Source organism: Lytechinus variegatus, chromosome 1, assembly GCF_018143015.1.
Source record: "Lytechinus variegatus isolate NC3 chromosome 1, Lvar_3.0, whole genome shotgun sequence".
In the NCBI taxonomy this organism is placed as follows: Eukaryota; Metazoa; Echinodermata; class Echinoidea; order Temnopleuroida; family Toxopneustidae; genus Lytechinus; species Lytechinus variegatus.
The window spans coordinates 83,269,958-83,294,524 of record NC_054740.1 but is presented as its reverse complement, the minus strand read 5'-3'; the positions used below and the strand labels follow the sequence as shown (position 1 = coordinate 83,294,524).

General features: G+C 34.3%; 1 protein-coding gene across 2 annotated transcripts in view; it reads right to left on the bottom strand.

Moving 5' to 3' along the window:
- LOC121425483 (trafficking protein particle complex subunit 9-like) overlaps positions 1 to 22,149 on the bottom strand; it is a 28,565-nt gene extending 6,416 nt beyond the window's left edge. The window contains exons 1-18 of one of the 2 annotated variants that reach the window (XM_041621555.1): positions 22,073 to 22,149; positions 15,380 to 16,054; positions 14,589 to 14,734; positions 13,171 to 13,308; positions 12,767 to 12,888; positions 11,913 to 11,981; positions 10,812 to 10,838; positions 9,334 to 9,534; positions 8,359 to 8,428; positions 5,667 to 5,760; positions 4,357 to 4,533; positions 3,587 to 3,747; positions 3,041 to 3,126; positions 2,203 to 2,543; positions 1,647 to 1,729; positions 1,040 to 1,171; positions 701 to 843; positions 83 to 222 (exon numbers count right to left, since the gene is read on the bottom strand). In XM_041621555.1, the coding sequence (XP_041477489.1) occupies positions 83 to 222; positions 701 to 843; positions 1,040 to 1,171; positions 1,647 to 1,729; positions 2,203 to 2,543; positions 3,041 to 3,126; positions 3,587 to 3,747; positions 4,357 to 4,533; positions 5,667 to 5,760; positions 8,359 to 8,428; positions 9,334 to 9,534; positions 10,812 to 10,838; positions 11,913 to 11,981; positions 12,767 to 12,888; positions 13,171 to 13,308; positions 14,589 to 14,734; positions 15,380 to 15,975 (2,726 nt within the window). In that variant the 5' untranslated portion in view covers positions 15,976 to 16,054; positions 22,073 to 22,149. The remainder of the gene's footprint in view (positions 1 to 82; positions 223 to 700; positions 844 to 1,039; positions 1,172 to 1,646; positions 1,730 to 2,202; positions 2,544 to 3,040; positions 3,127 to 3,586; positions 3,748 to 4,356; positions 4,534 to 5,666; positions 5,761 to 8,358; positions 8,429 to 9,333; positions 9,535 to 10,811; positions 10,839 to 11,912; positions 11,982 to 12,766; positions 12,889 to 13,170; positions 13,309 to 14,588; positions 14,735 to 15,379; positions 16,055 to 22,072) is intronic. The other variant, XM_041621563.1, reaches the window with a different exon arrangement.
- Positions 22,150 to 24,567: the final 2,418 nt, after the last annotated feature.

The window sequence follows — 24,567 nt, the reverse complement described above, 5'->3', positions numbered from 1 at the left end:
AACATATTATTACAATAGCCACTTAAATAGAGCCTCATGATCACTAATTACATTATCAGGGGGGTCTTCATTAGTGACTTACTCAGTGGCTGGTATGGTGGTCCACTTTGTAAAGACTATAGATGGTTGGACCTCTACGTTAAGAACTAAAGAAGTCTGCCTGAAGTACTCATCTACTCCTTCTCCACCAGAGTACTGTAAGTTCAGAGTACCTTCAATTATCTGCGACCAAACAAAAACATGAAATCATGATGCCTTAAGTGAAGTTAATGTATTCCATAGAAGAATGGTAAAGATAGTAATCTAGTTGTAAGAGTCTTTTTTTTTCAACTTGAATTTAATAAGCACATGTGACTTCATATATGTTTTTGGAAAAGAGTCTGGAATGAATGGCTAAAGAATATTCTTTTCCTGTGTTTATGGGGCATATTATAGTACATTGAATTATGCCTCAATACATATCAAAATAGACTGTCAGTCGATTTTTTTTAGTCTTTCTCCAGAGATTCTTCTGGATAATGGAGTAAGAAAGCATGACCACATTGTTAATGTCTGAAACTAAGACAGAAACTTTCCCTTTATCAAAAAATATTTGTCTGAAAAAGCATTCTGACTTTGCAAATGATCTATACAGATTTGCTGAACGTAATAAAAGCTTTCATGCAGATACAATTTCAGAGGTGATAAGAATTAATTCTACCTGGTGTAATCTGGTAAGATCTATTTCATGTGGTGCCAATGCTTGCTGTTCTATCATAGATGTTGAAGGTGATCTTGATGGGTGGGAAGGTAGACCAGGTATCCTATCTGTTCTGTTCACTGTAGGAGTTGGAGGAACATTCACTGGAAAGAAAGGACAACAATCTCAAATTATACCATATTAAAAATCATTTACATATGCAAGGAATTTATTTTTCTACTTGATGTCAACTTTTGCAATAGTGTGCAAACAAAAATGATGCAAGAATTAAGACTGGAGTAGTATATTTTATGATATTAAAATTTTGTACAAAGATCAATCTGGTTCATTGGAACTTACTTGGTTTCGTATTACCCGACTGCACACAGAAATGGCCCTTTGCTTTGATATACAAAGTTAGGGTGAGCTGACAGGTTGGATGTAATGGAAGCTGCGTTTGAACATTCTCTTCACTCCATGTAAATACATCATCTATACAAGTAAAATTAAAAGGTAAAAATCTAAGAGATGTGCAACAATAAATTTACAAATCAAATAAACTGCACAACATACAGACATAAAAGCAAAAGATTGATTTCAGCAGTATCAAATAGTCAGGCTTTTCTTAATTTTACTAAGACTACATTGGATATTAATTACAGTAATAAAATGAAATATCAATGACAGCTTTCCTTTTAACATTTATGAAATTAAAAAAAGAAAAACCTGAAATCTCTATGAAGAGTTAGAATTAGCAGCATGTAAAGGTTTAAGATTTACCATTATCATCACACATCCTACATGTAAGTAATTGATTCTCTTTGGATCATAAACCTTCCATTTTGCTGAACCATGATACCTTCAGATTTATCAAAAGATCCACTTCATAGCACTTGAATATCTGAAGTTATATCTAGCAGAATTTTTCTGACTGCATTATCTGAAAGTTTTTTTGACTTATACTCACCGAGATCACAATCTAATACTATATCCAGTGTATCTACAGCTACATCTTTACTGCAATTAGTTATCCTAACTTCACATTCACAGCTGTACAAGAGAAAATGGAGAATAATAAAGATGACAAATAATAAATGAATGTAAATTGTATCACATATTTTATGCCAGTGGAAAAAATGCAGTCAAGGGAACAACCAAAATTTTTCAGCCAAATCACATAAGTTGCAATAGTGAGTATACATTCAAAAGAATGGATGACAATCATCGGAGTTAGGAGACAATCGTAAAGCAAATAATTTGGCACATAAGTGCATTCAGTTTTAATATGGTCCATCAGAATAATATTCCTATTAAATTGATAATTTATCTTTCAATCCTCTACTATCTAAACAAATGGTGCTCCACATAATATTGGGGATTTTCCCTTTGGATATAGTGATATATTAACTTTGTTTTATGATTTCTTTCACTATTTTACTCAATTTATATTTCTATGTTTTGTGATTTTGAAGTTTACTGCCACTCCAGTGATGTAATCAAGTGAAATATACTAGACGATGTACCTTTCTCCTGTCAGGAGACTAACAGCCGCACTTGTGCTCGCCTGCTTCTCAGAGGGATCTAAGCTCAATCTACTGGCCGCCTTGGGCAAGGACGTCGAAATCTTAAGGAGGGGTAGCGCCGGCGCCACCTTGACTTGGTAGAAGGGCTCGGTCACGGCGGGGACGTGAGCCAGACGGCAGTGACTCTCTACACCCAGGACGTTGGTGGTGTAGCCCGTGATGGTGAGGAGGCCGGAGCCCTTGGGTTTGCCCATCAGGGAAACCACGTGGGGACCCGACTGGGGAGGGAGGGTGATGGTGGCAGGGATTGGCTCAAACTTCAAGCCTTCCACCAGGAAACCCTGCGATAAAATATGAATGAATTGTGAATATTATGATGAATTGGAGGTCGCTTGAGGAAAGGAAGGAGGGAAGGTTTTAGCCCCCTCCCATCAATATCACACATATATGGATTTTTCTGTTATACAAATATAAATAGGAATTCTTTCACATGAATAATTTATACCTTATAATTGCAATGAAATTAGAATAAATATAGGTAATTTCCTTTGGAATTGTCCTGATGACAGAATAACTGGATCAAACAAATGTTTTGGAATTGTCCTGATGACAGAACTACTGAATCAAACAAATGTTTTTCAGGACAGAAATTTCATGATCACATCATTTCTCTTATAATTCACTGTGTGTACAAGATATATACGCCAGCATACTTCAGCTACTGGACATTATATTCAATCTACATGGACAGCAAAAAATGTATGTAAAGTGTTAAAATGAAATTGGTTGTTTGAATAGAAACAACAAGAAATGACAATGATACTTCTGTTGTACTTACTAGATTGCTAACTCTAAGCTCAAAGGGTAAGGGGTTGTAGACTTGTAGACAGACCTCACAAGCTTCATTTGATACCCACTTGAAATCTGAAATAATAAAAACATTACATTGGATTTTAACAATGAAGTGATATTTCTTTTTTACATACTATATCATGCAACACTGTGCTAGTAGTTGATCTAATGACCTTTCCCTGAAAACAATTTGTTATTTATTACAATAATTAATTTCAATGAGAATCCTGCTGGGCACATTTTGAGCATACCCAAATGCTTCTTGCCAATCTTATTGTCTTATTCTCCTGTTGGGCCAACAACGGCATATGCTTTTACTTTTTGTTATACAACAATATTATCATTCTAGTTTATTGAATTAAGCTACATGTAATAAGAATACTGCACTTATCATGGATATGAGCAATATTTGCATGCTGAGTACACTGTAAGCATAAGTCATATACCATGGAATATATTTCCTGATATATCACTTAAGAGCAGCCACAATTAAAAATACATCATCCTTGTAAGTGTAAGGCATGTGACTCACCAACTTTGGATCTATCTCTTTGTATTGTATTATTTCTTGAGCTAAGTGGAGTGTAGATGAAAGGACTGGAATTCACAGAGTTAAGCCCATCTTTGAGGGTTATACTAGGAGCTGCTCTATGGGGAAGTAGCTGGTTAGATAGACGGATAAGCTGAAAAGATCTGAAAAATGCACCAAGATGAAGTGAAAATATATTAGAAATGGTCAAGTAATACATATATAGTATATGACAGGGATTGAAAATCAAAGTATTAAACGAGGCAAAGACATGTGAATATAAAAATTTTCAGATATTATTTATATATGACAAAGACAAACACATATTACACATGACAAAGCTAAATTATTAAGATATATATTGTCATGGCATTACTTTATTTAAACAGTGATGCTATGGATAAGATAATAATAGGAACAATTTTGCACTAATAGGGAATTTTCAAAACCATTCTAAATATAATTCACATGAAGAAAAAAAATCAATTCTATAAAGATAATGAAATTACATCATTAAATGCAAATGATTTTATGAATATTGATGGGGTATTCAAAAATTATAAATAAAGATGCAAAAAAAGGTGTATATTCCTACTAAACACATTCTCATTTGCATCCCTCCATACTTACTAAACAGTTCAAAACATTGTCTGATAAATATACATGTAATTGTAATCAACTTCACCATTATTTGTTTCATCATTTTAAACTTACTTAACTTTGAAGAACTACTGCCTAATAAATGGCAAACAAAGATATACCACTGAACTTACTTGACTACAGGGAATGAAGTGAAGGGAACCGCTGGTACAATCAAGCCATTATCAACTGAGAGAGGAAGGGGTACTCCTGGAGTCTTACTGGTTAAGGTCTCAAGTTGAGCTGCCACCTCCCTCTTCTCATTGACAGACATCTTAGGATGGAATGCATGGAGCAAGAATGAAAGATACCTAGAGGAGGAAAATCAGTAGAGAGTTGTCAATCAGGAGCCTTTAATATAATTGGGTACTATCACTTCCCATGCAGTGGAGAATGTTCATACAATGCATCAAGCAAGAATGACAGATACCTAGGTAACAATCAATCAGGGTTCTGAAACATAAATGGGATCCTTTAACTCCCTCGTGATCAGAAAAACTGCATACGATGTATATGGGCAACACTGGCTTGATCTAATCCCCAAGGTAGATAGTGATATTCTGTAAGTGCCTATATCTGTACAGTTCAACCTGTTCGTCGGGTTGCCAAGGAATGGCACCCATTCATGTAAATAAAGTGGCAGGATACGAAAGCAATGCAGTTCAAAATCAACTACTTAGAAATTTACAGGCTAATTAGAACATACATCTTAACACAATTATTGTAATTTTAATACTTTCAGATAAAAGTTGTGATGGATTAAAAGACAATGTTAATTTCAAAACAATATCAATATTTGCAACAAATATATTTCCCAAAGTGGTTTAGTTGTATTATGTTTTTGTTTGTTTTCATTGTGCAGGGCCCCGTTGCATAAAAGTTATCATTATGATAAGTTTGCCATCCAATGGTAACTACTGTGGTAAAGATGCTCGACAGCCAATCAGAATCAAGGATTCGATGCAAATTACCAGTGCATGGCAGAGTTACCAGAATGGTAACTTATATGCAACACGCCCAGGAATGCATTCCCTTAATAATGTATGGGGTGTGATATAGTGTGGTCAATGAACCCTCATAGACAACACAGATAAACATGTAAAAGAAATGGTGCTGATTCACAGCACACTTAATAATAATACTAATAATAATACATGAGATTTGTATAGCGCACTTTCCATCTTGATGAGATGCTCAAGGTGCTTCAGAGCAGAACAACAAAGACTATAATACATGTCTGAACAATAATGATGCCATGTCTTCTTTTTCTAAGGCTAAATTCTCTCCCCCAAAATAGCAATAAATGTCTAGTGGAAAAATCTTGGTTGAAGTTTTGAAAAGCTGTAAAATAGACAATAATGTGAAATTAGTATATTCCAATAATGCTTCAGTCAGACAAAGATTAGTTCCACCTCCATTTAATGTATTTAACAAGCAAACCTACCTCACAGCTAATCTATGGTCACCCATTCGTCTTGCTGTTAATATCATCTCATTAAGAAGCTTGATCTGCAACATCGGCCATCCATGAGGGTCATCTATCAAATAGGGGACGATGTAACAGAAAGAGACATCCTTTAAGTTTTGTTCATGGTTTTGAATAGACTTTAAAGTTATCCATTTTTCTTCATATCTCACTGTCAATTTTCATTTCTCCCTTCTTTCTCCAAATATGTCTCTTTATAAGCTCTATCCCTCTTACTTCAAATAAATAGCCTATCAATGATCTATCCTGTGACTCAAGTTCAAATGAATTCTTTAAGATGTTTCATTTTCATGTTTCTTGTTTGATAGCTTGATATTTCAAAATAAATGCAAACTGTAAACAATTGTCTAACTGCAGAATACTTGAACAGAAATTCAAAGACAGCATTGTACTAATTTGTTCATAAGTAAATGACAAAGATAGGGAAAATTAGTTTTCTTCATGCTTTTAAGAAATCTTTGGAAAAATAAGCCAGTACGAGTTGAGCATAAGTGAAAATGGCAAACCAGGGCCCATCTTTCAAAGAGTTATATTTGATCCAATCAATCATAACTCTAGGGAAATCCATTAGTGCCATAATTTTTTCTACAGGAAATTTGCAAAATGTCCTTTGTAAACAAGGGAGAGCACAACTAATTGTCAAGAAATCAATGAATTCATGGATATACATTCATATCTAGAAAATCTTTCGACCAAACATGCATTTTATATGTTGACTTTGCTGGCTTTCCATAGTTGCGTTTGATCGAATCAATTGCTACTCTTTGTAAGAAGGGCTCCAGGATTCCTGATATTGTTTGATGATATTGATATCACTAAATGATGACATATTACCTATGATATCATACAAACATCCAGGGATATTCACGAAAATACGATTTTTCTGCTTAATTTTGTCATTAGCTACACGACACCTTTAATTCTGATCCTGAGATCCTATCAATGATTTATAAGCAATTCTACCCCAATCATCTTAGTCTTGTCTTAATAACATTATAAGGTAAAAGAAATTAGTTGCAGCAAGCAATTATTTCATGAGAAAGTATTTAAAATTAAGGTTAATTGCCACCTAGTTCTGGTAAATTGGAAATAAACTTTGTGAAATTATGATATCTTAGCTGAAAACCAATTATTCTGATGATCACCAACACAAAAAGACATATGCGGGACCGTGTATTAATATTGTTTCTGAAAAATACCTGATATTTCATTGAATTCTGCTAAATTCCCAGCAATTACGCATCTTATCCAGAGCCATTGGGCATATATTTTTCATTTATACCTAAAAAAACTTGGTGGTCAATTTATTGGACTCTGTTCAAACTCATTTTGAAATTGTTACCACTACTGGTATTCATCTTTAAAGGGGAATGAAAACTTTGGAACAAGTAGGTTTGTGTCGAAACAGAAAAATCAAAGAAAAGAACAAAGAAAGTTTGAGAAAAATTAGACAAATAATGAGAAAGTTATGAGCATTTGAATATTGCAATCACTAATGCTATGGAGATCCTCCTGTTGGCAATGCGACAAGGATGTGTGATGTCACATGTGAACAACTTTCCCTTTGATGGACTATAATATACCCTCAAAATGTCTCTTTCTGCTTTTACTTGTGGTGATACAAACTCTTTATCCATGATGTATTCTTTAAAAATCTGTATTACATGCCCTCCTAGAGAAAGAGCACATGATCTACTGATAGATATGATAAAAGAGGCAATTTAAAGGTCAAGTCCACCTCAGAAAAATGTTGATTTGAATCAATAGAGAAAAATCAGACAAGCACAATGCTGAAGATTTCATCAAAATGGAATGTAAAATAAGAAAGTTATGACATTTCAAAGTTTCACTTATTTTAACAACATAGTTATATGAACAAGCAAGTTACATCCAAATGAGAGAGTTGATGATGTCACTCACTCACTATTTCTTTTGTTTTTTATTGTTTGAATTATACAATATTTCAATTTTTACGAATTTGACGATTAGGACCTCCTTGCCTGAAGCACAAAATGTTAAAATAATGGAATTCCACGTGTTCAGGGAGGAATAAAACTTCATTTCACATGACAATGAAAAAATCAAAATATTTCATATTTCAAACAATAAAAAACAAAAGAAATAGTGAGTGAATGACATCATCGACTCTCTCGTTTGGATGTAGCTGGCTCGTTCATATAACTGTTTTTGTGAAATGAAGCGAAATTTTGAAATTTCTTATTTTACATCCGATTTTGATGAACTTTTCAGTGTTAAGCTTGTTGAATTTTTCTCTTTTTTATTCAAACAAGTTTTTGTTGGTGTGGACTTGTCCTTTAAGTGAAATATATACTAAAGTCAAGGGGAGAGTTGTTCACAAGTGACATCACACATCTTTGTCGCATTGCCAATTTGAGGATCTCCATAACATTAGTGAACGTAATATTCAAATGCTCATAACTTTCTCATTATTTGTCTGATTTTTCTCAAACTTTCGTTGATCTGTATCATTGATTTTTCTTTTTTCACACACGCTATCTTGTTCTAAATATTTCATTCTCCTTTAAGCAAACCATTCAAGCATGCATTCACACATTTGTTTATCTATTTATTTGATTATAGTTATTTCATTCATCATTTAATTCATTCTAATTTTCTAAAACATATTTACCTCGTCTATAATCCTTGGCATTTAGAGACAGCTTGTACCCATCCATGGCTTCCAAGAGTAAACTGTGGCACTGATTAAAAAAAAGAAAGATATGAAAATGATTACACATCTACTTGCTTATTTATTTTTAGAAGTCTCAAAGAACTTTACAATAAATAAAATAAATGATTCTTCACCATAATTCTGCTCACTTTTAAACAAAAAACATATAGTTACAAAAGGTGAAGATGATAAAAACTGCCCTACTCAGTGTCATCTTGATTTTCTTTAATGGAGACATGTAATAGCAACAGTATGTAACAGTTAGTAATAAAGCAATAACTATTTAAGGGGGCAAAGTTTTGGGTATTGTGCACTGTTTACACAACTGGCAAAAAAAATATACAGGCCTATTTTTTTCAAATTCTGTAATACATGCACAAAGTTGTATTTGACATCTAAGCGAATATCAAATTGACCTGCTAATTACTGATATACAAAGAAATCATAGTGTTGAAAGATGTAATATAATAATTGTTAATTTCATTCTAATTTCTTTTGTATGGATTCTAGCCTAAACAAAATTAAAGTAGGCTTACAGCATTGTCCTTTTTTTGTGCTAAATTTCAAACCTCCCACAGCAAGAAATTACACAGCAACAATCTAATATCCTCTTCTGTCTATGAATAAACATTAAAGAATTGAACAGAAGAAATTAATTCATGAAAGACATTATGTTTTTAATTCTGATGACTTTAATATTTCTTGGTTGATTTTTTCAATGCTCAGTATAAAAGGGATAACAGGAGGAAGAGGGAAGTTCTGAGAAGTGCTCAGATGCAAATAAAAACAGTACTCAAAATGATGATGGATGGTTAAGTTCAATGATCACATTTTAAAAGGTCAAGATGAACATGATGACTTGATAAGACTTTCAAGTTTTACAATCTCAAGACAGAACTTAGATTGCACACATGAAATAAGACAACTACTAACCATAGCCCAGCTGGAATTTGGATTGGTGGGACTAACACATTGCATTGCAGCTACCCGCTTGAAGAACGCAGCCTTCCGATGAAAGCCAATCTTTGAGAACAACCTGGAGAGGGCACTGTAACGCTGCACCTTCTCGTGCTCCGGGAGATTGAGGTTGATGTAGATCACATTCTGAAGAAAGTCTGCAGCATCCATTGTTTTCTGATGAAAGAATTCAAAATTATTCCTAGAATTAGTAGAAGTTTGTAGTTACAGTTGTAGCTTTACCCATGAGAGGTAGTTTTTATAGATTTCAAGTCTGTAATACTACATGTAAAAGACATCATGTAGAGACTCTATTAAAGGCTAAAAAACATACATGAAGAAATAATGGGAATTTATGAAAAATCCTGAAAGGTCGAACATTCCTACAAGATAAAATTTTAACTAAACCATTAATATGTTTAGGCCTACTATCATACCGTACTTAAGAATGAAAATTAAAAATGAATTTAAAAACTCAACATAATGCTCTGTAATAAGAAGTAAAGTACTCTTTCATCATTATAAATACTTTATTATACATCCTATACATCATACCATACCAATGATTTTTTTTTCACATAAAATATGATTTCTAGGGAAGATTTTACTTCAATGTCATGCTGGTCTTTCCTCTTCTTCCTCTTATTTTTCAAATATCTGTTTACAGTTCTCTTAATCTCTTCAAAAGAATTTTATATTCCATAAGATAAAATGTAATGTTGCAATTAAATGCAAACTAAGTGCTCAACTCGTGCATGTATATGTAATATTAAAGTAATATCTACTAGTACTACTAAAAAATTAAATCTAAGAAAGTAGTAAAATAGAAAAACTTTGTTGCATGAAAAAGTTATTCATCTCATTGTGACTTCACATGATAGAAAAATGCACATACATCAATTCGAATTTCTACATCTACATTCTACAGCTGTATAAATCAATATTACACATCATGCAAAAACTTAAAACATTATCTGATAAGGAGGAAATAAAAATAAATGCCAAAACTAAAAATGAATTAAAGAAAGCTGCGAAAAAATAAAACTTTACTCAAACACACTGAAATTATCAAATTGATAAAAATGTGTAAAGTGAGAAAAAAAGAGGGACAAACAATCACTAATGAAAGTCTGTACAACTGTATAGCAATCATATCAAAAGTAAACACACAAGAATTCAAAGCACAATTCATTGCGATTACTGAAAATTTGTGACTAGTATCCAAAAAATATCTAATTGATTTCAAGAACCTGGACATCAACATAAACCACAAATATATCCATAGAAACTGAAAATGATATTTGATTTAACTGCTTTTCAGAAAATAAAATCCTTATATTGTCACATACTGGACACATACAAGGATTTTATAAATTTATAACAAAATCATGCATACAAATAACACCATGCACCACAAATCGTGCTATCTAATCTAGAATACTAAGTACATGTACCTTATTTGTGAGCATTTCCCCTTGCTCCTAAATTACATTGAATATTATAGGAATTAAATGAGAATAAAATATAATGTCCAATTTCATTCAATGGGTGAAAAAAACAATGTTTAACTATAAAATAAAGGAAGAACATATTACTGATAATTTAAGGTCGATTGTTACAACTATGATTCTTAAAAGGAACAGACGTGTTTCTTAAAATCTTCACCATCATTCAGATGAAAAATTAAACAACATACATGTCTACATGTAACTATAAAAGGCCATTTGCATTTGGCAAAATAAGAAGAATGGACAATGAGTGCTTACTGTTTTTGCATTAATGTTTCAATAATATGGGGAATATATAATTTGCTTTGATTGTAATATATGACACACTACTGGACAAGCAAATAGTGTCCATACAAACAGAATTCAAATATATTTTTGATCACTTTTAAAATGTAATTAACCCAGTTGTCAACCATTTACACACATATCTGAATGTTTCCATTATTTTTTTTTCAATGCAAAGAGTAACATTTTATGTTGTCTGTGCAACAATTCAAATCAGTACTTGGTTCAGGCACCTTTAATACACCAAGTAAGAGCTGTGTATTTCATACCAGAATCCAACAAGCCTCTTTTGATTGCTAACATTCACATTCATCTCAGACAAACCAAGATAGTGGAAAATGCAGGAAAGTCACTGAAAAAAAATGCATAACACCTTCCTAGTGGGATTCAGTGGTGATACATGTACATGTATCTTTCACAACAGCCATTTCTCCAATGTTTTGTCAAAGATGAATTTCATGGTAGAGGGATTCCTGGGTGAATGACATGACTCAGACTTCGGGTAAGGTACCTAAAGTTACCATGACTTAGTAACCACAAATCTAGAAAATTATGAAAAAGATGTCCCTCGTTTATATGAAATGATGGGGTGGTTCATGAGTACTAATATTTCCCTCTTGACCATACAAACTATCACGTATGCTGAATCATAATTTGAATAATGTGAAATGGCACAATATGAAAGGAACTCAACTTCATTTGTTTAACCTCTCCTATGCACTTTCTATCCAATCTAAATCTATCTCTATGGTTTGTACATACCCGTTGCTTGATGAGGACTTCTGTAGCTTTAATGCATGCCTCCATCTCTATGATTGCAGCATTCGTATACTGGAAAAAAAGTAAGAAGGTAATGATCAGACAATTCTGTCATTTTTAAAGTGGAGTGGATGATTTCAATGCATGGATATCATCAGACTCTATAATTTTCATTTAAGTCCAGTGAAATTACAAAAAGATCTCAAAAACATGAAACTTCCTATTATTACACAATTTCCTTTTAAAAAGAATACTCTTTGATCAAAATGTGCTGAGAGATTAAAAGCGACTCTTTTCAATTGTCTCTCTTCATAGAAAGGAGTTTGTATATATGGTAACTGAGAAAAAAAACTTTGACAAGAATTGTTTATAAAGCCAAACTTAACCATGTATACTGTATAGAGTTTGGTTTATTGGGTCAAGATTCGAAGAAGAAAAATTACAACTGACCAGTAGGAAATAAGTGCAAAAAATTACCAAGAAATAAATGTAAAAAATACAAGTACATGTATGTGTTAAGGCCAATACATAATTAAATGCAGTAAAACTATTTCTAAGCAAGAAATTTACTTACATTATAATTATTTATACTTGATTCAATACTTGAAATTTTATATCATAATTGCAATAACTTGAATTGAAACATTGTAATGGTAAATTGGCTGCGTTCCACACAATTATGAAGCAAGCAAATCTGCAATATCAGTGGGACTACATAGACATTCATGAGGCCATACCTTGGGTCATCATAAACTGATCCACATCAAATTTGGGCGATGGATATTTTTTTACTCGCTCTTCATCAAGACATGGTATCCTACACACTGATATTATTGCCTTATTATGGTAAAACTCACCTTTGCGTAATGCACAATAGCATCCCTGTATTTCTCAATGATATCATCAGGAGGAAGGCAGTTCTTTGGCAGGTCTTCATCTTCGTACTTTTCATCTACTCCATTCATGGTGTCATAGCTCCCTGTTAATTGACAATCCATGGGGAATATATGCAATAATCAAATCAAAAAAATTTTTGGATGACAACAAACTTAAATGTATGATACATGTAGAGTAATATCATGTTATTTTTTTACACCAATCTACCTGTTGACTACTGAATTCTGTGTTGATTTACACAGGGACAATTTTATCTTATTTAGTACATTGTAAGCAATGGGCTAAATAATCTTTAGATCAGGAGTTTTTCAGGGATGCATAGTATATGATCACAAAAGCTGAAAAAAAAACAATAACAACTCACCTGTGCGATGAAGTTTCTCTTCCGGAGGCTTTAACAAAGACTCCCCACTGAAGGAAGCATTTCTAGGAATTCCTTTGTTTGGGGGTTCTGTAGGATATAGCTGGATGACAGAAGCTGCACACATGCCTTCAAGGCAAGCTGTAACATTTCCAAAGTAATGTTTTAGTTTCTAAGGGAATACACACTACATGTACATAAAACATCGAAATAAGTATCACAAAATTTTATCTCTAAAACAAGTGGAATACCTCTGGCGGTCTCACCTGCATCACGCGATTCCACATAGCAGCAGTGCTGACTTTGAAAACTACTATAACTCGCACAAGATGTCCAGTGATACTTGGTTACTCTTATTTCCACGTTTTATGAACTAGACCAATACACTTTACAGAGATAGGATGGTTATTCAACAAATACCCCCAATGTGGCCAAAGTTCAATGACCTTACATGACCTTTGACCTTGATCATGTGACCTGAAACTTGCACAGGATATGCAGTGATACTTGATTACTCTTATGTCTAAGTCAGATCCATAAAATTTGAAAGTTATGATGGTAATTCAACAGATACCCCCATTATGGCCAAAGTTCATTGACCTTTGACCTTTGTCATGTGACCTAAAATGTGCACAGGATGTTCAATGCTACTTGATTACTCTTATGTCCAAGTTTTATGAACTAAACCAACATACTTTTAAAGTTATGTTGGTAATTCAACATATAACCCCAATTTGGCCAAAGTTCATTGACCCTACATGTAAATGACCCTTGACTTTGATCATGTGACCTGAAACTTTCACAGGATGTTCAGTGATACTTGATTACTATAATGTCCAAGTTTCATGAATCAGATCTATTAACTTTCAAAGTTACGATGGTAATTCAACAGATACATCAAATTCGGCCAAAGATCATTGACCCTAAATGACCTTTGACCTTGGTCATGTGACGTGAAACTCATGCAGGATGTTCAGTGATACTTGATTAACCTTATGGCCAAGTTTCATGAACTAGGTCTATATACTTTCTAAGTTATTCTGTCATTTCAAAAACTTAATCTTAGGTTAAGATTTGATGTTGACGCCGCCGCTGCTGTCGCCGTCGGAAAAGCAGCGCCTATAGTCTCACTCTGCTATGCAGGTGAGACATAAATGACATCCTTCATTATTCAAATTCCTTTAATATCATACATGATTTTTTTTTCAATCCTAAAATTAAATATCACATACAGTTTCAAAATTCAATAATTTGATGAGAGGTTAATTTAAGGCATTCTGTACTTTTTTATTCTAATGGTAGTGCTACAAAACTGCAATCCATTTCTCAAGATATGCAATATTACATCTTCCTAAAGGTTCCCAGATTCCTGTATTTCTTAACAGTGTCATTCTCTGATAGGTTTCCAAAAAGTTACATACCTGCCATCCAAAGCCAATCATTGGCTCCTTTTAAGATCTCATAGGCTGTCTGATAATGAACAAATGCATCTTGAGTCATACCAGCCATCAGGCTAAGATCACCAATATGCTTACGCATTCTACCCTGCACCCGCCGTCGAAAGGTCCTGATGAACAAAGGTATCAAAGAAGAGTCAAGTTTAGTCACAAAATTATTTCAAGCAATAATACTTATCTAGAGACCTTAAACTTTAATATAACTGATATGCTTCTAAAAGGCATTCTACCTATACACCCCATCCAAATGTCCTGATAAAAATAAGGTTGTCAAGATTACAGCCTATGTAGGGTTTTTTTTTGATAGCTCAGATTAGAGTACATGTACAAGCAGTAACTTCATACAAATAAATTTCTTGCACTTCAGCATTTTGGATACTATATCTCATTAGAGCATGATGAAAAATAGTAACAGTCCAAATGTGGTGGAAAGCGGTTCATGGAAGTTCATGCCCTGATATGTTGCCACACGAATACCTTTTCTTTAGCCAATTGAAATCAGTGTCAATTTTGCCAAGGGAGGAACATAATGCTCTATTAAGATATGCACAGCGTTATGAAATGGCTAGTCCCAGGTTCCAAAAAGTTATTAAACAAAGTGTTCAATAGGGTTAAATAGGCATTCAAGCTGCCTGAGCTTAAGCCATCATGGGCCAAATAATGTCTGATTTGGTCTGTGGAAATTTTTCATTATGTGCTATTGGAATATGTTCACAAGGAAAATACAGAAAATGTGGAAGTACAAGCATCATTACCTTGTCTCCGTATCAATGCCAACAATATCTTTCCGCTCGAATGGTGCCATTAAGAGAGGGAGCTTGTCATTTCTGCTGGTGTTTGTTTTATCAAGACGCTTGGATTCCAACACCCAGAACAGCGCTGATGCAAATTCTTTGACATCATCCTCCAATTGATCACAGTCCTCCATGCTCTTGTAATACACAGCATCAGGTCTGACTCCAGACGCACTCTCCTGCACCGTCTCCTCTGACATCCCAAAAACAAAACACCTAGAGTCAAATAGCGTGCTCCGAAAAGTTTCCTTCATTGTGTCAAAGTTTGCATACACGGTGGCAAGTTCAATCTCCGACGACGCCTTTCCCAAGCAGATGAGGCCGGCGACACGTCGATGGACCTGGAAGTCACCCCACTCATTGTTTTCTAAGTGGACAAGACGCTTGTATCTGAGCCAGATGCCACGTTTGTTGTCGGGCACCCGCACGTACGAAACACTGGTGATGCGGCTGATGATCCTGGAAAATGCATGGACTTTGACTGCTCCCACTGGTTTCACTGTCACAAGAAAAGCCTGATGGTCCTCAGGGGTTTGAGTGTAGTCAGCAATACTCATAATGGTAAAAGAAATTTCACTAAGTTCAGGGACAAATCATCTCCATATCCTCAATCAGAATCATATCCCTTAAAAATAACTGAGAGGAAATAGAATACAATTAAACATATTAAACCAAATCACAAAGGTTGTTTTGAATGCGTGGCCAACTAAGATGATTGATACAGATTTCAACTGTATTTTCTGGTGTATAAGACACACCTTTTCCCTTCTTTCAGAAGAAGTCAGGTGTGCCTTCGGAGAGTGAGAGCAATCAATCGCTACCATTCACCTTAATCCCTTTCAGGTTGAGCAATTTATCGCTCGCCTATGCAAATTGTATTTTTTGTGACTTAAAGTGAATAATGCAGAAACGCAGAAAAACTGGAAATCAAACATTTTACTTCCAGGTATGATTTGAATTTCAGGCATTTGATGTGACGGTCTCAAAATGCAGCCAGCCTTTCATTTTTTATTTAAAAAAAGAGTGAGAAAAATATTTTCAATCTATTTACCGGTACATGGCCATCTTATTCTTTGTTAGTACATGTAGCTAACAAAGAAAACAAGATGGCCACGTAAACATACATGTAGGCCAATTTTTTTTTTGTCTTTTATTATTTTGTTTTTTTAAGGAATATTTGTTTAAAAACAAAATCAATGTTGTAACACATTATTTTGTTAGCTTAAAGTTAAATTAGGAGCCTTCTAGCTACACTCACTCACATGCACTCGAAGTCAATGAGCTACAGTAGATCTACAGTAGCCTTTGCCCCGGGGACCCCGACACGTCTTCAGACAGTGTCGGGGTCCTGAGTTCCACCATGTATTCTCACCGGAGTACAAAACTTCGCGATGTTTGGCATTAGAAAACCGGTGATAATAATGAATTAAAAATCAACGATTGATAACAATCTTACCTAAACAAACTGTTCCTAAATCAGCTTAACTTTCAATTAAAACTGATGTATACAATTCCAATAAATCCTTCGAAAGAACGTCAATTTTCGGACTTTTGTTCCAATCGCGAGATCGCCATGTTTGAAGAACGTGAAAATAGTTTCTGCGCATGCGTATATAAATATTCATAAGATGACGTCTCTGCCTTTACCAAACAGTTAAATGAATATGCATATAAGTCAAAACTTTCGGCAAGTCGCCTCGATTCAGTTAAATCGTGATTTAGGCATGTAATTCAATACCATTTTTTCATTTTAATTTGAAAAAAAATCTGTATTAATGAAAAAATAATTTATTTCATATATATTGCTATTTTGTTACATTCTGTGTTTTTATAATAAATGTTTTTTTATTTGTCATTTGTTATAAACTTATATTTCTTTCTCCTTTTCATTCTTTTTATGATTTATTTATGGGAGGGGGGGGGAGCATGACTGTTCTCTTGGTGTGTGTGTGTTTTATATACTGAACAAATAAAATTTACGAATAGCATGATTGTGTTTTATAATTTTATTAAGAGATATCTAGATCATGTAGAAACTTTTAGTCTGTATTATGACTATTCCTTTGTGATTATGAGATATTAAAGAAATAGTTACAGATTCTAATTTTACATTTAGAATAACTTAACGATTTTCTTAAATATGAATCCTGATTTTATTGATGTTATTCATCTTTTTCACTTGTTATAGCAATTAGGAAGGAATGAATATGATTTTAAATGAAAGGACATACTTAAAAACAACTTTGCTTCCTTTTAAAATAAATATAAAGATATTGTAAAGAATAAATAATTATGTTTAAAAAAAAATTCTGTTGCTTTGATAATCTCTAATCACCATGGCAGTAGCATAGGTTTTTTTAATCGCTCCCCCCTTCTGAAGAAAATTGATACGAAACGACCTCCAATTTTATGTTGAAGACCTTTTTTGCTTGTCAAATTCACATTAAAAACATCGAACTCACTGCTGGATCCGGGGGGGGGGGAAAGCCGGCTCGTCCTCCCCCCTTGAGAAGCATAATGAAAATTTGTGATGTTAAAATGGTGTTAAAACCGAACTGTGCCCCCTCCCCTTTTTTTCTTGTCAATTTTTTTTCGGGCCAAATAATTTTTTTTTGTTACAAAGATTTCTTTCATTTTGTTTTTTGGCTTAGCAATTTTTTTCCTGGACGAAATTTCCTTAATTTTGGTTGGAAAATCTTTCTTCTTGTTTTTTTTTGCTCGTCAAATTTTTCATTGGAATAATTTGCCCCCCTTTTGAAAATCATGGTTCCGCCCCTAATTGAGCTCATTTATATGAAGTGCTTACACTGTCAAAAAATAATTTAAACAACACTATTTATTGTGTGAATTGCGCAGTAGTTGTTTAAACATTTTAAATAAGTGTTTAAACTCTTAAACAATCAAGCTTTAATTATTGATAATTTGATATTTGAATTTAATTATTGATAATCAAATTTTGAATTTAAACTGTGTTGTTTAAGATTTTAAATACTTGTTTAAACAATTGTGTGATTCGTGTCGTAAACAGCGTTTTTTCAATCATTTTTAACAGTGTATTTGTATGAAAAGGAACAAAAAGTAACATGCAAAATATCAAATTAATGGCGCAAAATAGGCGACAGGAGATTGATGACATATGAACTTCCATCATTTAGTAATACTGTATTTTTTTCACAATTTTTATAACTGCCCCTTTACATGCTCATGATAAGGCCGTCTGCGGCCCCAAATAAATTCACTAGTAAAGAGCTGAAAAGCGGAAGAAGTAGCCTTTGTGGGTAATTGACATCATTGTTATTATATAGTTTACCGCCCTTACCTAGGGATCGGAAAAGTTGGTATTGATCAATTTGAAGAAATATATTACTTTGACCTGTAATCTTAATACAAGTTCCGTTCCCAAATATTATTTTTAAAAACTTGATGCCGCAACGAAACAAAATAGCATTAAGCCAAGATGGGAAAACGGGGAAAGGTAAACAAAGGAGAAAACTATATTTTCATGATTTCCTCGCAAACTTGCGCGGAAGCAAATATTTATAAAGAAAGAAAATCCCGCAAAGCTATCTTTTTCGCCATTGCTTTCCCCTTCGCTCTCACCATTTCTCATGTTCTTTTTTTTTTTTTGGGGGGGGGCGTTAGGATGGGGAAGGCCACCCCACAGCCTCCTTGCGACGCACTTGTTATAGAAAAATGGAAAATGTTCATGACACTAAAGGCCTGACTTTTATTGGGATGTTATGACAAAATCTATCACAAAATTTGATTTCTGCATCAATACTTCAGTGGTACTGCAGTAGAAATATAGATAAGCTGATTTAGTGTCATCATTATTATTCATTAATTCTTATAAGCAAAACAATTAAGATAAAGAACGGGACGTATTCGAAAAAAGCGCCTCTTGGATGCCAGGAAAACAATCAGATAAGCAAGATTCCCGGCGAATTTATGCATCCTATATGTAATGAGCAATTCAATTCTTTGTAATTACAGGCCTATACTTATCCCGCAGAGATTTATAAACTCAATGATTGAGGCTTAAAGAATGCCAACAAGATGAAAGATTACATAGTAATCTAGAAACAAACATATGAATTTTAATCATATTTCATGATCATCTTAAAATAACCGTTCAAACAAATTACAAATTAATATTGATATAAGCATCAAGAGTATATGAAAATGGTTGTTGGATGATAATGAGATTTGCATATATTTTCATTTCATTTATTTATTTTAAATTCTCATTAAAACATACAACATACAATTCAAACTGACAGAATGATTCATGCATGCACAGTATACAAAATAAATAAAATGGAAAACATAACAAGAGAGAAAGAACAAAATTAAAATATGTGGGAGCCAGCATTGGACTCCGTGATAATGTCTTTAAAATAATTTCACATCACGGAGTCCTCTAGATTCTAGGCTGAGTCAGCGCAGACCTTTCAGTTGCTGGGTTCCAGAAAATGGGCATCAATATCTTAAAGAGATGATTTGCTGATCACTCAATAATTTTGATCAACGGATATTTTCACAAGCGTACCTCAGAGAGAGAGAGGGGGGTAGACTGCCCCCCCCCCCCCCTCTGACGAGTCATAACTCATGCAATGGACGTACCCCTGCCCCCATGACGAATCACAAATGATCCCGACGAGCCACAAGTGCCCCCTCTTTTGAACTTGTAGACCTTTTTTTTCTTATTTGCTTGTCAATTTTTTTTCTGGTACGAAATCATTTATTTCTGGTTGAAGACAATTTCTTTTCTTTTTTTTTTGCTTGTCAAATTTTTGGGCAGACGAATTTGCCCCCCCCCACGGAAAATTTTGGGTACGCCCCTGAAAATATCCTTTAATATATGAGTATTAATTTATTTCTTCGCTTGTTTATTTACCTATATCTGTAGATTTCTATAATAATAATAATGATAAAAAATTTGCAGTACGACCCCATGAGTATTATCTCTCGAAAACAAAGAAGACAAGAAGAAAATTAGAGACAAAAAAGAGAAGAAAAAAAAGAATAAAAAAAAACAAAGGCGAAAACTAAAAAAAAGGAAGAAAAAACCGACCCAAGAATGAAGAGAAGGTAGGGGAACAAAATAACGAGAATAAAAAAAGGGCAAAGGAAAATAAAATAGAACAGAAGAAAAGAAAAAAAATGAAGGAGAAAGAAAAAACAAATAATTCAAAAGAAAATATGTTATTTCTTTCAAAAAAAAAACCAAAGCCGTATGTTGACTTGTTATCAGGCAAAGGGAAAAGCAAGAATTTACGGAACTAGACTCATGAATATTCATGTATCTTTCTCCGACGCATCGAATGATAGCCTTTTGTCGGGGCCTTAAGTTATATTTTCTATATGGACTTTAGTGCTATTGGCAAATCTGATGAACATGCGAACTTACTAAAATTCACAAATATTCCGCATATTCAATTATCATTTTATTTTTTAAGTATATTTTTCTTTTATTGTTTGTTTTTGTTTTTTTCGCCTGTTTGCTGACAAAAATCAAATTTATCTCGTTGCCTCGTCAAAAGGCTATATCGATCCTCCATTGGTTCCTGTACAAACGACTTTTAATGCACATCGGAAAAACATCCCTCCATTTTTGCCTAGTTTTGGGACATTACTTCTTCGTTTTGAGGATTGTGAATATTCCGGCTTAAGTTGTAAGTATGTATTGATTCCTTCATCCAAATTTTGTGTAATATTTCTAATAATTATTAAATTCCCGAATCTCTTTTGGCCGATCCGGTCCGGATCCGGTGAGCTTGGGTGAAGCTATTCGCAGCCCGAACACAGTACGTGTTCGGGCTGCCGCAGTAACAGTAGCCTGAGTAGGGCCTACCGTAACTTACAGAAGAAAGCGGTCAGATTCTTTTTCTTTCTCTCATTTGTTTTGTCTTTCACACATTCATTCATCTTCCCTTCCTTACTTTGTTTCTTTCTTTCTATATTCAATTCAAAGAATGACAGAAACTTGTTTTTTCTCTTTTAATTCTTTCATCCTTCTTTTATTTTTTCCCCTTCATTTTTTCTTTCTTTCTTCTCAATTCATCTCTCACTCTCTTCTTTCGTCTTTTCTTTCTTTCGCTCATCCTCCCTTCCAATTCTTTGTATTTTTTTTTCACAAGTCCAACTCTAACACTTACTAACGATAGTACCGTAGTGGTACGTACCGGGTACAGTACCGTATTTTGGGCGTACCGGTAGGCCTAGGGTATAGCCTTCTCCGTTGATCTTTTTTCTGTCGATTGTCCCGTAGGCCTATTTCATTTTGACTTTTTGTGAATCTAATAGCAATACCAAGAACTTGCTAGCAATACTCGGGAGATTAGCTTTTGTATAAAATGAAAAGAGCCTAGTCCCGTCCCGAAATTATGGTATCCTCATTAGAATTGTGTGCGTAAGAATTGTGTAACAACTAACATTGTCATTGTCAACTCAGACTCAGTCAGATTCAGCACTCAGCAGAATGAGAAAAAAGACGCAAAAAAGTAACTTCCACAGTTAAGTTCCCTGTGATTCTGCTAAGAATGACATAAGCGTTTGGACTTTTGTAGTAGAACAGGCATGTGGGTTGCTTATATTCACTACACACAACGTGAAAATAACAAGAAAGTGCAATATATTAATGAATTTACTCACTGAAAATAAGAACACGATCACAGCAATACACTCCCACGATTGAAGTTACCGATTAAATATTCAATTGCTGAGATTTTCAGAAGATCATGGTAGCTACTATGGTACAAATACTTAGTGAACCAGTCATCCAAAAATAGCAAACAGAAGACCTAAATAATTAGACTGCCTACTAAACTGACTAAATAGCATTCATAGTCATTTATATTCATATTTTTCACTAGAAGAAAAATCATGAACTTCCGAACCATACGTACTCTACCAAATTCCCCTTTATTTAGCTTTTTTTTATTTTGACCGGAAAGGATTTATACCAGCTTGGGGGCCTGTCCCTCGATCTTCAAAAAAGACATTTCTTTAATTCTTACCCTTTTTTAAGTACTGGAGAGGATTTATACCAGCCTGGCCCTCGATCTTCAAAAAGAAAATTTCTTGAATTCTTACCCTTTTTGAAGTATCTTGATCTGGATGTGTACAATTAAGTGTCTCCTGAAATTTGAAATAAGAACCCAACAAAAATGATTCAAATAAATACAAGATGTTTTTTTATCTATCCTTTTCAACCACATGGGAGCGACCTCGTTAAGTCTTTGACCTTCCGTTGCTCCCCACCTTCTAGACATATATATTTGTTCTGTATTGTATTTGAGAGGGGGTATATTTAGCCTAATGTGTACTTTTTAATTGCTTTTTATTCTGCTTGTATTCTAATGTTATGTGATTTTCCTCTGTGATGGTGCCTTTGACATCTTTGTATCTGGAAATAATTTTTATGAACTTATGAACTATCAAGAAGAATATCACTGATGGTTCCATCAAAATTAAATAACTTATAAACTTTTATAATGACAAATTCGACTTATGCGTATCATGGCCTGCGGCCCCTAAATATTTACTAGGCCCCTTTTCTTTTGTTTTTTTTAATACGAAATAGAAATATTCCTGCAGATGTGCAACGTGTTCTAAATCTTTGCTCATGGAGTATTCAAAAGTTAATGGGGTACTCCAGACTGAAAGAATTCGGAAAATAGTGAGTTTTGAATGGCTGCTTTAAATAAATAAGCTAAAGAAACTCAGATCGAGCTAATAAATCTAAAAACGAAAGCCTTTTCCTGAAAGTGAGCCAGCCATCTTAAAGAGGATATAACCTGACTATAGGCAGGGGCGGATCCAGCTTTCTAACAGCCTCAATGTGCCCCCCCGAAAAATCCTGGATCAGCCCCTGATCTGGAAGCTTCATTAAAAGTTCTTGCAGGTCGCCCACGATACAAACTACTAGATTATGAAGGGCAATGGTAAGACGACTGCGGCCCCCTATTTGCGGTGAATAACTGAGAAACTGATCAGAAGAGGAGAGAAAGTTGGGCCTCTCAAAAGGGGAGGGAGGCAAGGGCCGACTGTGCCCCCCCCCCGTGGATCCGCCAGTGTTCTAGATTCAACATTTTTGTTGGGAATATATTCCTTCCCTTTTGAAAGTGAGTACCTTTTTTTTTGCTTGTCAAATTTTCTAAATGCACCAAGTTTTGGGTTGAAAATCTATTTTGTTTTCCTTATCAAATTTTTCCTCGGCAAAATGATACCCCCCCCCTTGGAAAATCCTGGATCTGTCCCTGATCAACGTTCTTGCCCCGCCCACGGAATAAAGTACTAGATTATTCACAGAAATGTAACGTTTTCACAAAAATGTCAAACATTGATAGACAGGCTTCTAGTATGTTCATATCTTATACAGTATGATTTTTTTCTATTTCGTAAAACCATGGATCCTACTATAGGATTAATGGTAAAATAATGCGAGGAAGGGATTCGTGTACAAAATCTTGGTTATAATTACCTTCAAAATTTTCGATGAAAAAAGGAAACGACTAATTCCTTTAGGTCGATGGAATTCTAAAAGATTTTTTAATTTTATTTTTTGCTTTTCAATTTGTTTAGTTACGGAAAGACCTAAATTTTCTATTTTTTTGGTGAAAACCCTTTTTTTTGTAAAATTTTCATCGGGTGAAAATCCTTCTCTCTATTTTTTTTTTTGCTTGTCAAATTTTCATTCAACTCGAACCCCCCCCCCCCCCCCGGGCCCCCTCCTTCAAAAATCCCGCGCTCGCTATACTGCTTACCTCGTTCACTTATATTATTGCAGTGAAAAGTCCCGTGAAAGGTGCGGATCCAGGGGAAAATGCAAAAGAGATCCCTTCTATTGAGTCTGAAATTGGCACCTCATGTCCCTCCCTGTTTAAGAGAAGAACCTAATTCCCTCTTTTAAGTGATAACTGTGTGTAAAAATCGTTTATTTGGAAATACTATTTTTCTTCTGTTTTAAGCTTCAGACCATCAATGAATTGAAAAAAAAATATTCAACTACCCCACTATTGTTGAGTGTCGTTAAGGTAAATCAGGACCATCATTTAGAAATCACTGATCCGCCCAAAGGATCCGCCCCTGTTCAGCGGGGATAGACGGGGAGGTGGGACGTAAATAGTTTGGGTCACGGGGGGGGG